We start from the raw sequence: 14576 nt of genomic DNA, 5'->3' as shown, positions 1-14576 counted from the left end.
ATCATGTATTTAAGAAATATCTCAGCTTATGTGTTCTGTTGGAATAAAGCTGTGTTAAACTATAATGAAACTGTATATTGGATCTTGTTTGCATAACTGTAAAGTACTCCCAGTTAATTTTTAGTGCCGTTGGATAAGTTAAGCCACGTCGTGGTTAGTAGTAGTATAAACGGGTTTGATGAACATGTAATGCGAAAAAAGATCGTTGTCAGTTAATATTTTCAGTAATTCTTGCACTTACACTAGTACCTAATTATTTCGTTCTGTTTGACTTATTACGTTTGAGAACTTTTTGCTAATTATTTCTCGGTTTTCTCGATTGTCGTTAATTCTTCATTCAGATATTTTTTCCTCTGTTGACTGATAAAGTAAGAGACAATATGGAGAAGTCCAGAGGGAAATGGCCATAATTAAAAAAAGTAAAATTTTCCTGTACAAAAATTAAGTATTTTATTCATTACAGAAATCTGAAAATTTACCAGATATTCCATTTTATAGGGCTCGACATAGCAAAATAAGTTTCTTGTTGCATTTCTCGTATGTGACATAACACGATAGGGTAAGCCCGCAAAATACTCCAATAATTTTGCCTGTGTACTTGAGTGTTTGTACACTTCGTTCACCAGTAGCATCAAATCAGTAGTAAAAATCATAAATAAAAAAGGGAAAGTTGCAGGAGGGGGAAGTTTCAAGATCACAGTGTCGTCCCTTTCAAACGAACAGTGTGAAATTAACAAAGGAAAGCAAAATGATAGACTAATAAATGACACAAAAATGATAAGAGGTTAAGGAATAAAGATGATCATGAAACAATACGAGCTGTAGAAGAAATAACGGGGACAATTTCATATACAAATAGAGTAAAGAAGTTCTATTTCCTTCTCCGAAGTTCTTACAGCAACTGTGAAGAATAATAATTTGAAAGAACAGGAGAAAGATGCGAAATAATCAGAAACTGTACAAAATCAGTGAAAATGGCACCGGCTAGCATTATCCCAGGATAGCATGGCTTTTTCTTCCAGAAAGTACGCCAGGTGCGCAAACAAGATCTAATGTTACTTTTTTTAATTTTTAGTGTGCAGTGCAAAAACCATGAAACGTAAAAATAACATAACCTAGTCAGTGATTTAACTAGCTGGGTAATGTGTGATATAATTTTGTGTAAATTGAGCAAAGCCGTCAGTTTTGAGGAATGAGAAATTGTACTACAAAGTAGTGTCCTGTAAGTTGAATAAATTGTTCTTCGAGTTTTTCTTGAAAGGAAAGTATAGTAAAGTATAGAAAGTATAGTTGTATTTTTATTATTATTTGTACAACTCAATAACTTATCAGTGTTACCTTGAAGACCACTCAAACTAGACATCAAGGAAAAAACGTATTACAAAGGAAGCTACAAAATGAGAAAAGTATATGAATTAAATTGCTAAAGTAACGAAATATAGAATGCTCAAATGTGCTTATAATTGTAAGCTTCAAATTTAAATTTGTTCTGTTTCTGTATTTCGTTTTATTGTGTTCTGTATATTATACAGTAGTATTGTGTTTTGTGGATATTTAATGTTCTTTATGAGAGGAATTAAGATAATTTTGGCATATGAATTAGAAATTTAATCTAGAGCTAGAAAGCAAAGATATTGCGAAGGGGAAAAAATTACGGAATGTAAATTACCACACCGTGGAAAATAATTAAAGCCGAAGCAAGAGTTGTTATTTTCTCTTGTAAAGACAGGTGCGCTGTGACAAAGGGATTACCTCTGGTGCGTGGGGTCTTTAGTTCGATCTCCGACAAAATAAGTTTGTGGTGGACAACATCGTGTCTGTGGATTTTCGGAGTATTTCTTTTCTTCCCACAGTTTCATTCTACTAATTCTTTGATCATTCATCTTTCTTAGCCTAAAGGGCAATCGTGGGGCCCAACCACTGAGATTTATCGTTTTAACGTTTTAACTTACTGGATTGCCCAAGCACAACATGAAGTTGTGGTATAAGCCTGAATGAAAGAACACCAAGAGCAAGAGGGTGTGACTGTTGAAAGAACGGACTGGGTAGCATAGTGGTTGACGCATCGAGACGGCGCGCCGAAGGTCTTGGGTTCGATTCCCGGTTCAGTCATGCACTTTTTTCACTGTGTATCGTTGAATTCGCATCTATAGAGGAAACAGTGTGTTAAAAATCGGTCGTTTCCTCCATTCGTTATTATATTTAACACATTAATTATAGTGCATTTAATGAAAGCTGGCTTCTTACAGGTCGACAGAGCACGTGGTGTAGCGATGGCGCTGTTACCAAAAGCTCTGCATCCATAGAGTCAGCAGCTCCGGCGACATACTTAAGACGTTTAACAAATCATAATTCTATAACCATCGTAGTATGACAGGAAAGTGTGATTTTCAAATATTAATTACTTAAAACAGTAGTATGCGCAAGAGATGGGTTTCGGGATTCATGTCCCTTTCAGCAAGACATTATGGAAAAATAAACGTTTACTATATTGTGATTATATATAGTGCATCGTGAAAGGATTTGAGATTGAGTGTTGTTTTAATCCGCCTTGATGATCTACAAGAAACTAAAGAATAGATTAATACAATTGGTAAAATCCGGAATTCCTGTCGTCTTACGTAATATAAAACAGGAGTATGTTTGATATGAAACCCTCACACCTGCCTGCATATATTAGAATCCATCTCTTATCTTTTACCGATTGGAATAGGTTTTGTATTACGTGTTGACTCTTCGAGCATTTCCTGTGGAGTGATTAACATTTATCATGTTTCCTCAAACTATACTATCCTCTCAGGTTCGATATTTGCTATCGTCCTCAAAAAGCAACACCGTATAACAACGATATACTCTCTCTCTCTCACACGATTTTCCTTCCTAAAAGTTTCTTATATCGAAACCCTATCTTTTCAAGTACTTAGCGCAGAGATGTCTAGTCATCCATGAATAAACTATTCCGAAACGAATCAAGGAGAGGATTTAAAGTTGGAGGGCGAATTCCGTCCTTCGTGAATTATCTACGGTCGATTTTGGACTTGCTCGGTTTTTTATTATTATTATTATTATTATTATTATTATATATTAATCACCTGTTGTGATACCGAAAGAGTATCGTTAGTGCCTTCGAAATTTTCTGCAATAACGCGAATAATAATTCATTCACTGACTTTCAAAAAATTCGAAGTGTGCTCGAGCACCTGTTCTACGGGGAAAAGGGAAGGGTGGCCTTTATTTCCCTTTTTATCTTTGAAATACCACCGTGTTATATGTCATTTCCTGTGACTAACTTCTGTACGTTGAATCACTTGTCTTATTCGTTGTTGTTCTAGCATTTTTCAGTCGTCATATTTATCTTTCTTTTGTAAACACAGCACATACTAAAATAACTATTAAACAGACACTACTATATCATAACAGAAGCCATTATTGGTAGAAGATCCATTACTCAACTAGCGGCAACAGCATAGTCAGTGACTTTGGTTGCCTAGAAACAGCATGAACAGTGCAGTGATTGGCGAACTACTCTCCTTTTTGCTTTTTCATGTGTGCAACATATGAAACTGTCAGAGGTCAGCTTTCGTTAACTGCACTTTAGTCGGGAATATTTATCAGTTCGGTGACTGGACAAGTAATTTTGCTTCACAATGTGAGGTGACATGAGTCATTGCGTGACATACATGGGTAAGCTTTGCGTCAATCACTTTTAACACCATCATGCGTTTGTCATTTCCTGAGGGGCACAGTTATTTCGGTGTAAAAATTACTTGAATATGTTAATAAGAAGAACTGTTATACAAATGAAATCACTCATTATTAAATTCCTTCTGTTGTAGGAGGATATGAACTCCAGAATAGAATGTTTTATGTTACCAGAGATGTCTATTTTCAAATGTACATTGTGTAAAGAACGTATACACTTGTATGTGTCGAAATATTTTTTTCACGTAGAAGCAGAGTTGGCTGGTTTAAACCAAAAAACGAAAAATGTCCGTAAAAGTGTAGCTATTCGTAAAATCTTGATGAACACACATTTGTAGGTTATCACGTTTCACTCTTATATATTATTCGTACTATATTCAGACCTACATTCCCCATTCTTTACTCAAAGAGATTATATTACAAAAGCAACTTTTTTTATGTAACTTTATTGATGTTTCTTTTGTGACTTTTTTTTATAGTTTGTTATTATTGTTATGCAACCAAAGGAAAATTATAAACATTGTTTCGTTTTAATGCCGTACTTTTTTGGGGAGAGGGTCATACAAACCGTACGAGAGGCAATTATTGAAATAGCAAGAATCTTTGGTAACTATTTATGTATAAATGGGTCAGAGCCAAAGTGGACTCAAATAATTCGATCTTTATTCACTTTTCTTACTGATATGCAAAGTAAGTCGTTAATATTTCTTTAACTTGGACTAATAAAAGTCGTAGTGAAATTGACTAAATTAACTACTGACTTGGACTAAATTAGTTCTTCTGTACTCTGTAGTACTTTAAAATTGTCCATTTGTAATTCTGTATAATGGATCCACTTGTGCAATTGTTTATCATTTTGTCCTTCTGTACTAATGAGTCGTGACGATTATATTAACAAATATGTAAAGATCAGTCAACGTATTTTTATCAGGAGTCCTTCGTGAGTGAGTCGGCAGACGTATCGCATTTGTGACCAATTAGTCCCGGGAGGACAATTTCTCTTGGATGTAAGCCGAGAAGCGGTTTGGATCCCGCTTTAAGCTTATGTGACTCCTTCCAGCATAACCCGGTTGTTGCATACTAACACTAAGGCGAAACAAGCTTACTTCTGTCCATATGTGATATAAATACATAGAGCAAATTTAAACCAAAAAAAACGAGTTTAAACCCCAAAAAAAACTGGTTTTTTGGTTTTTTCAATAAAAACCATGGTTTTGCCAACCCTGCGTAGAAGCTAGGTATGAGAAAGTGTTTTTGACAAGACACATAAAGCTATAAACCCAGTGGGTGGGTGGGTGGTTTAAATGACGGCGGCTTCTGCAAAAGTTGCAGCTCGTAAACAAATCGTTGCTTCACCCATATTAAAATTTCGTTTTCCTTCACCGACATGAGGCTTGTCTCTTAATTTGACTTTGCATTGTCTTTAAACTGAAATAAAATTATGTATTAGAAAGGCCAAATTGCAGGTTTTGCCCGCTGTAATAAATTATTCGTATAAATAAAAAGAGTAAGTACTTTTTCGCAGTTGCATTAGGTTGACTTCCTTAAGACCCTGTCAGTTGCAGGCTTGAATTTTGCTAAGGGCATGGGTGTTACATGTTATCCTTTTACCATTGGGTTCATTATCATTGACATAGTTTCATTTAGCCCAAAGGTGATAATCGTGGGACGTAAAACTCTGAGGAATATAAATAAGTAGATAATAGAAATGAAAATGTATATTGTGACTAGCGAGTATCAAATGCTGATCTATTTTTTAAATATCCACAAAACCCATTATTGAAGGTTCAAGCTTGTGTTTCAGATGAACAAATGTTGTTTCATGGTTTTGCACTGCCATTTTATTTAGGTCATAAGCTGAGATATTTCTGACAAAAATTTAGACCAAATCCAACCCATGAAGTATATTCATGGAAGGTGGATCATTGCCTGTTCTTTGTAAGGAGTTATCGTTTTGGCTGCAGGTGAGTACTTAGCTATGGAAAAGTTCTAGAATGTAAATGTTGAATTTCATTTAATTTATACGAAGATGTATACAGGAAGCTTTTGTCTCAGTAGTATTAGCTTAAGCTGCTTTCGAACAGTCAATCCGGTAAATACATAAAAGCAAGGAGGCTTCACCTTTTATATGTAGTGTTTTAAGTTGTAAGCGTGATTTTGCTGAGCGAATACTAGGTGTGTTGTTTACTTAGACACTAACTTCCATCTTATTCGTTATTAATATACCTAGGTATTTATTCACAAAACTACACTACGAGAACGGTTTTTTTTTCGCCTTGCCCTCTGATAATGAGCTGTCTCTCTCGAAGGATTTCATTAGGCCACGATGGCTCAGTGGTAGATCACTTACCTCTGGTGTGTGAGACCCCTAGTTCGATCCCCAGCCAAGTAAGTTCGTAGTGCACAACCTCGTGCTCGGAAGTTTTCTCGGAGTCCTTCCGTTTCGTCCCACTTTCTCATTTCACCAGATCTTCCATCATTCACTTGCTTTAATTATCGTCTCCCTTAATCTGACAGACATAATCGTGGGACGTTAACTCAGATTTAATTTCGAGGATTTCATCACGTGGCGATTCGTCCTGCTCCGTTTGTTGATTTTTTTTGTCAGCCTCGACAAGCGAATGTTTAGTATTTAACCAATCTCCAAAATTCCGTTTCACGTTTGTTTCTAGTGTAAAATGCCTTCACAGCTGTATCTGGAATTTCATTAATAAATAAATATATGTATTTATGTAATGAATTGTTTAAGATTAAGCATAATGTGAAATAATTGTAGGTTTATCAGTCAGCCGTGTGCTGGAAGCATATTGCGTATGAATTTTAAAATATAGTGCTCGAATTTGTTAAGTTTGTACAGGCTACTTGTACTATGTTTGCATCATTACCTGTTGCTTTTGTCACTTAAAACTTATATCGCATAGCTGTATATATCGTATATTATCTGTAAGTTTTATCATTTCCTTCATTTTCTGATCGTAGGGATTGATTCTTTCTATATATATTCTATAAGAAAATTTAAACAAAACGACTAGTAGCGTATTTACATCACTACTACTACTACCGTACGTAAAAATAAAAGCTTCCAGGTACGTCTTCGTATGATTCTTACCAATTTTTGAGTATGAGTATGCAGGGTGTCTATCGGTCACGAGTCATGAAGTCACGAAATCAGAAAACGGTCATAAAAGTCAAGAAATTTAGCTTTTGGGTCACGATTTTTTTTTTTTTTTTTTTTTTAATTAATCAATCTGTACAAATATAAGTATAGGCTGGAGAATTTTGTTCTTTAAAACATCAAAATTTACAACCAAAAATGACTGTGGTCAGCTTTAGACTCTACCAAATCGGAAGCAAAACACGCTTCTATCGCATGCATGAAAATTCGACCCAATTTGCACCCAAATTGGCTCTTGGGAATGTTGCTCTATTTTATGGTTTGGGAAAGAAAAGGTCACGAAAAAGTTACGAAATTTCAGTTTGGAATTTTAATAGACACCCTGGTATGGAGGTAAATTTATCGTAAAGTAATAAGTTTTTAGAATACTTACGGAGTCACACACCTAGAGAATTAACTTTGCCGTACTTCGACATTAATTTTCAGGTTTAAAATATAAGCATTAAGTGTTGCCTGAGTTTCAAGGAAAGTGCTAGAAAGTTCATAATCTAGATTTACTTACATATAGTGATAAAAGTAAATCAGTTTGTGTTAATTATTCTTGATGATGTGTTAACCAGTTTTTAGAAGTATTAACCAGCACATCCATGAAGTTCGTGTTTTCATAGTTGTATTAAATATAAACTAGGAATTGCTTGATAAATACAGTAGTGAAATATGGCACAAAGCAGACCATGCTTAAGAACATCTTTCCAAATTATATTGTTGCAAAGACTAGTCAGTTCGTGATCCAGACATTTTGAAGGATCGGTTTTTCATAAATTACCAGCGAGTTTAAATAATGAATATTAAAAAGCGACCATCTCGACTCGTTGCTGGGCATGGCTTTTAATATATAAAAGACACACTGAGGTAGGTGATCAGTAAGATTCAACTTTGCAATATATTCTGGATTATCATTGAGTATTTAAATTCAGTTGTGATGGTAGTAAGTGTATGTTATTCATTTCATTAATTCCGAGCATCTTTTACTATTTGATGTAAATTCTATTTATGTAGGCAGTATGTTCTTCAGTTTTATATTGTCAGATCTTGATATCAGCTGGTTACAGTTGTGTAGGACTTAATGTGGCTGGTACTTCAGTTTCATTTTTTCATCTTCATACGATTTTTTTTTTCTCCTATCATACTGTATTTTTCTTCTTTTCCTTCCATATTAAGCTAAGTTTACAAGAAGTGTTCAATTATTCTGTCGTTAGGGATATGTTTGCAAAATCCCAGTAGGTATACGAAATAAGACCCTATTGTGAGTTATGTGAATATACTAAACTTGTATAGTGTGAAGAGTTAATATATATTGCTTAAAATTTAGTCTTGTCAGATTCATCAGATATTAACGTATTCGGCTAGTAGCTGTTACTTGTTAGGAAATAGAGCAAGTAAGAGATAGTCCACGTGTGAGACTTAAAAGAGATGGCGTTTTAAAAGAAGAAAAGAGCAGAGCAATTTAGTACGTTATCTAATATATTCAATCTTTACATTTCAGGAGTTTTGTTGCCGAAATGAGCTTCTACGTAAAACAACTGAAAAGAAGTAAGTATTATTACTGCATGTCATCTGTATCGCTTAATACTGGCATCAGTAAATACCATTTATGAAATTAGCACAAATCAAATTATCATTAACTTACCTGATAGATTAAATAGATTTGAATTAGCTGAGAACCTGACACTGCGAAAAAGTGAAGACAAATTTTATAGTGTTTTTACTTAAGTTTGCCTTGTAAATCTTATGATGCCAAGCTTTTTTTTACTATTAAGTTTCTAAATTGACAGATGCAATATTATTTTATCATAATTATGCACATATATGTTTCTTATACAGTAGATTGAACTGTCTGTTTCATTTACAGCAATTATGGGTCGTGAAACAGGTTCAAATAAACAGTCTGCATCAAAAAGCTGTGCTCTGTCATTAGTAAGACAACTTTTCCACTTGGGTGTTATTGAAGCTTTTAGCGGTACGCTGAAGAAGCCCAAAGAAAGTGAACAGTTAAAGCCATATCCAGTACAGATCAGCCCTGAACTTGAGCGACAGTTGTATGATATTCTTGAGAGCATGCAGGTGAAACCAACTCCAATTGTAAGTTTAGTATTATCATTAGGGTTCATAATTTGTAGAATGTAATATAATGTTAACAAAGTAGTAGTTGATGTATAATTAAGATAACAGTAAATGTGAGAAATTAAGGACCTTGGTTACATTCAATACTGTTTGTAACGACTAAACGCAGTATGGCACAAGGCTTTCAGCTTTCCGTTTAGGATTTGTATTAATTTCTCATGTTTTTGAAACCTTGTTCTGTGCGCATTGCTTTTAAAATGTCAGAAATTAAACGAAACGAACGATGGCAAACCAGAAGCCGTGTATCCTATCTCATGACCCCTTCGATGAAGCACTGACTTGTTAGGTATCAGCACAAAGTAGTTCAATATTGTATATTAGTCGCTATTTGATTATGCATGAATCAATTCTGGAGCCTTTACGTAGAAACAAAATTGTGCTGCTCGTCTAGAATCGCTTAAAGAATGTTTTTAAGGTTTCAGTATTACATTGTAGTCTTACACTGTCTTAAACTCTATCGAAAACTTTTACATTTTTAGAAACTCTTGTGTTCTATCTGTTACCGAAACTTTAAGTCGTCTTTTTGATTCATATTAACAAACGGATATTCTGGAATACTCAGGTTCTCCATCTGTCTGTTCCATAATACACATCCAGTCTCAATAGCACTTTGACCACAACATCTGTTAATTGCCGTAGAATACTTTCCTTAATCCCTCCAGCGTTTTAGAGACAAACATACATAACCAGCCTTTCCTGGAACCGGTCTCTGGTCCGTCTATAATACGATACTAACTACATTCAAGTCAGTTTCCCCATATATTTCAATTTTTTCATTTTTATTATTACTATTTCTATTTTTCGTTCTGAATTACCTCCTAATGTATTAATATTATTCGTAATTATTTTTTTAATTTCTCTATTTTTTTAAATTCATTTTTGCTGTGTGTGCATTTTTTCTTAATTTATTTCTACTTGCGTGCCAATACTATCATGTAATCGTTCTTTTCAGCATGGTGACCAGTTGGACGCTTTGCAACTACTTTTTTTTTCCCTTTTGTTGAGCGTTTTCTCTTATTTTCTCCTCGTCCTATCTAATTAAACTTTTCTAGTATGTGATGCCTTTCCTAAATGTATTAGAAATCCCTTTTGGTTGTATGTTTCAGTAATATATTGTAGTTTCTTTGAAGTCCGTGTAATTCAAGATTTTTTGATCGATCATAGTCTGGAAGTACTGGTATAAATGCAGTTATAGTTCCGAATAAAATTAGTAGTCATGTGGCAATAAATGTAGGTAAACATCCTCAATTTACCATTTAGATCTTATGCATTATAAAATTTTGTTCATTATTTTTTCGCACTCTTGCATCGCTATCAGCACCCGTCCCCAAGATTTTCTTCCTCTACTAAACTCCATCTATGTATAACGCTATCACATGACCCAGCTTTTCAACGTGGTGCTCACTTTGACGCTTCTGTTATTTATTTTTCCCTACTACTTCCTCTCCCTGTCTGTTGAAGGATACTTTTGTAGTGTGTTCCTCTATTTTTTTTTTTTTTTTTTTTTTATATATAGTATGCATATGTGTTAGTATATGAAGCGCTTAGAGAATAAAGGTGTTACATTTTTTGAAGCGTTGCATTATTGCGGTTCAAGCACGTGTTACATGTTAATCATGCTACGTAACACTTTATTTAATGTGTTATCGCTGGTGTAAGAGGCTACGTCAGTTTACCCTTACACTAAAATCAGGACGTAGAAAAATATAAAATTCCCAATCTCTCCCACCAGGAAACATATCATGCATTGCCAATCGTCATCCAAACTTGGGAGATTTGAATGAGGATTGGTAGCAACGTGATCGGTTGTGTCTGAGCTATCGATTTGCCAAAATTAAATTATTCGCTTCTTTTCCTCTCTATATTCAGTGCGAGGGATAGCTCACTACTTCAACTACAAATGAGAAGTACATCCCGCAACCTATGTCCTCGCGGTATGAAAGATCTTAATCTTAACACTAAATAACGATCCAAGTGATAATTACGTTTAAAACAATTATATTTCAGCTTTGAAATCAATTTACATTATAATACACTACGGTTGCCGTGCCGTATCGTATGCAAACATGAAAATACTAAACGTATATAAGAACAAGATAAAAAGTATTCACAACAATTATAATGTGGTTGTTTTACAACCGTGTATATATACTGAATGCTAACCTAACTCCATTTTTTCCTTTTCCTTTTAAAATTGATATATGGAATATGCAAATAAACCCAAAAATATAAGTGGTTTTAAAAATTGACTCATTTATGCTCAATTGCGTTTTCTCTTTTCTACCAAGCTCGCATTCGACGTACTGAATAAACATGTAATCCCTTCTTCAATATGACTCTAAAGAAATGTAATCTTCAAGCGATTAAACTACTGTACTCCTCTTCTTCTGACATACGAGAAAATTAATTTTACTTACACTCTCCTTTTGTGTTGCGATCTGTGGCGATGGCTTTTGCTTCCAAACTAAGTAGTTTACAAATCCTCAAACGACTTTGTGAATCTTCAACAAATTGCGCACACAGTCCTGTCTAATTGGCGTTTTAAGTTTCATACACGCACTTAACAATCGAAAATATGCCCTTTAATTTGGCTTATTTTACTATGCACTTATCGAACTAAAGGATTAAATGGTCTCTACATTAATACAACACGAGGCTCACTAACTAATGGTTGTACACTACTATTGCGCCAGTTCGGTTTCTTGTCCGACCTTTCCGTGGTATTTCCTTGGTCAACTCTTCCCCGACTGAATTGCGTCTTCCTTGGTCACCATCCGTCACTTTACCACCAAACTACATACTCAATGTAAAAATGTCCACTACTGATTGATCAACACGAGTTGTCCAATTAGGAACGAGCTTAGATGTCTTTTGGGCAACTGGTGATGACTCGTGACTTTTGCTCCCGTGAGAAATTGCGTAGAAATGAGCTCTCACCAGCATTTTGGACAAAGAGTTATTGTTTTAACTACTCACACATATAAAGACAAAACTAACTTTTGGAGCTTGAGTCGGAGATAAAGATAACAGAACTCTCAATGTTTCTAACGTGTACTTAGTTTATCCAAATTAGATAAAAAAAAAAAAAAAAAAAAAGTTTTAATTTTCTTGCTTTGACGAGCGTCTCGCTGTCGATAGCAAGTGAGTCCTCGTCTGAGTGCAGATATTTAGAAACGATGAACGTTAACGGACAAAGTTGTGACGGTCAATTTTACCTTCATTTTCAATTTGTACATCACAAATTTATCATCTAAGCGCTTCAGTATATAAAATCAGTTCTTGATATATGTAGACAGTAATCAAAATAATGGGAACACCTATAGTGTGCATCAGCAAGATGTGTGAGATGGTAATACTGAAGATGTTTATGCAGTACCTGGCCGTTGTTACTGATGCGTTAGGTGATCGTTTATAGTGCTAATGTGATGATGAAAAAGGAATACCTTTCTAGGATGGCTTATAGAATTCATGGCAAGCATCATTTGTGAAGAATAATACCGGACAGAAAAGACGCCTCAGCGACAAGAATCACTGAGCATTGAAGAATTAAAGAAATTTGTCACCAAAGGTTGTAGAACAATGCGCAAAAATGGTACGGAAAAGATCGAAAGCGGACTGTCGATGGTTGGAAATTCGTAGTAATGTCCGATGAGTCCTCTTTCATCTCATTTCCAAAAACAGACCGTGTTTACGTATGGCAGACACTCCAAGAAATATGATGGCGACTCTTTGATGCTGTTAGTCGCAAAAGTTCCTGGTAATTCATGATTTCTGTGATTACATTCGCAAAATGTATTATTGCTAGTAATTGCATGGACGTTTCAGTTTTGAAGCTCAAACTTTGGAGCAGGTATTCTCCTCCATCCTAGTTGATGGAGCTGAGTGCTACATTGCATGAGGAACTATACAATATTCTTCAAGAAACCACCCATAACTTGCATGCTTTCATTTCAGTCGATCAGGTGGCCCCGCGTAGCCTATTCACTAACGCTTTTACCTTTGAGACGAGTTTTCCCGGGTTCGACTTCCGGTGGGGACACACGGTCGAGAATGTGTAGAAGCCTTTTCAGGCCAGTCATATTGAGTGAAGTCTTACGGGGCTTCCTCATTAACACTGGTCAAATGGCGGGATGGTACCTGACATGAAGGTCCCATACTGCCTCCTTTTTTTTCCAATTCCACGGGTAATGTGATCGCGCAAAACGTCATCCCTCATACGTTACGGCCTAAAATGGTCATAGATCCCGAAATCCCAGAAATAGGATTCCTAACCGTAATCCACATCGATCAGAACGTTGTAGGCCAGTGATGTCTCTCACTGTATTAATCAGATAAATTGCATTACCTTCAGGTATTTCCATTACTTTGATAACCATGAATATATATAACTGAAAGAGTAACAGACGAAATGTTCTTCACATGTCATGGGAGTTAAAATGCAGTCATTTTTGATAAATCAGGTTTATATCTTTCTGTATTCTGTTCATCTGCATTAAGAAATACAAATAGGTAAGTACTGTAGTTATATCTTTATTTATTTTTGAGTTTTCATGTTTCGTCTTTCAGCCTGCGCAGGGAGATGGGCCAATTTCATTAGTGACAGATCATGTATTAGAAGAATTCAAATCTGCTACAAAGGCACAAAGTGCTGGTGTTGTACCTTGGTCACCTCCACAACCAAATTGGAATCCGTGGACAGGATGTAACATTGATGAAGGACCTCTTGCTCATGTATGTAAATAATAGATTGGTTTCTGTTAATAATCAAAATTCAGAAATGTGAAAATGTTTGACACTGCGAAGAAACCTTCCAAGGTTTCTCTTATGAGTAAAATTTCATATATAACGGTTCTTCAAGCTTACAATAAAAACTAAATAATAATAAATAAACAGCCAATTTTCCTTTGCTATACATGAAGGTACTCTCATCAACATTTTGAATTCGAGAATTTTGCAAAGCGAAATTGCGCAAGTGTCAGTAATTTATTAACAGCTTAAGTTTTAATGAAGAAATGTCCTCTTCGCATATGACGCGGAAAAAATGGAATCTGTATGCTGTATTTTCTTGGATGGATCGTTGAAAATTTCAGATGATCTAGTTCTGTTATGGAGAATCTAAAAATGAGAAAATTAGGCAAATATGGTGGATATATTGAGTGTAACCACAGCACAAATTATCTGTGTATTGTGCACTGTGACTGGAAGCACCGTCACTCAAGAAAGCACACTTTTCGTTAATGTATGCATTCTTTTTGTGCCTTAATACCTCTAGGTATCGCACTCAAAAATTTAGTAATCTGTCATAATAATTGCTTCCAGTCTTGAAAGATCACCGTCTTCGAGTGGGTTGTATTATTTTTTCTTCCTCCTTCGATGGGTTGATGTGAAATGACTCCATGGATGCTTTTGTTTTCAGGCTGATTAGTGAGTTCATTCATTTCCTCCAATCTGAAAAAAAAGAAATGGTTAATTGTCCTCCGTGTTCATCACTGGTATGATACTTACAAACACAACACTCTGTTCACTCTAAAATAGAGATAGTGAACGGAAACCACAGGGCAGCTAGTTCAATATA

At 35.2% G+C, this 14576-nt stretch overlaps 1 protein-coding gene across 3 annotated transcripts in view; it reads left to right on the top strand.

Annotated features, from left to right (window-relative positions):
- Window positions 1–14576, top strand: part of mle (dosage compensation regulator mle) — a 127123-nt gene that overhangs the window by 33737 nt on the left and 78810 nt on the right. For 2 of the 3 annotated variants that reach the window (XM_081751938.1, XM_081751937.1), the window contains exons 6-8: window positions 8364–8410; window positions 8730–8959; window positions 13568–13732. In XM_081751938.1, the coding sequence (XP_081608064.1) occupies window positions 8364–8410; window positions 8730–8959; window positions 13568–13732 (442 nt within the window). Of the gene's footprint in view, window positions 1–5591; window positions 5667–8363; window positions 8411–8729; window positions 8960–13567; window positions 13733–14576 lie in introns of those variants that run through there. The other variant, XM_081751939.1, reaches the window with a different exon arrangement.

The sequence above is a fragment of the Thermobia domestica genome, chromosome 3 (genome assembly GCF_964235325.1).
Source record: "Thermobia domestica chromosome 3, izTheDome1.hap1.1, whole genome shotgun sequence".
NCBI classification, from domain to species: domain Eukaryota; kingdom Metazoa; phylum Arthropoda; class Insecta; order Zygentoma; family Lepismatidae; genus Thermobia; species Thermobia domestica.
The sequence above is the reverse complement of the archived record's forward strand: the minus strand, read 5'-3'. Positions and strand labels throughout refer to the sequence as shown.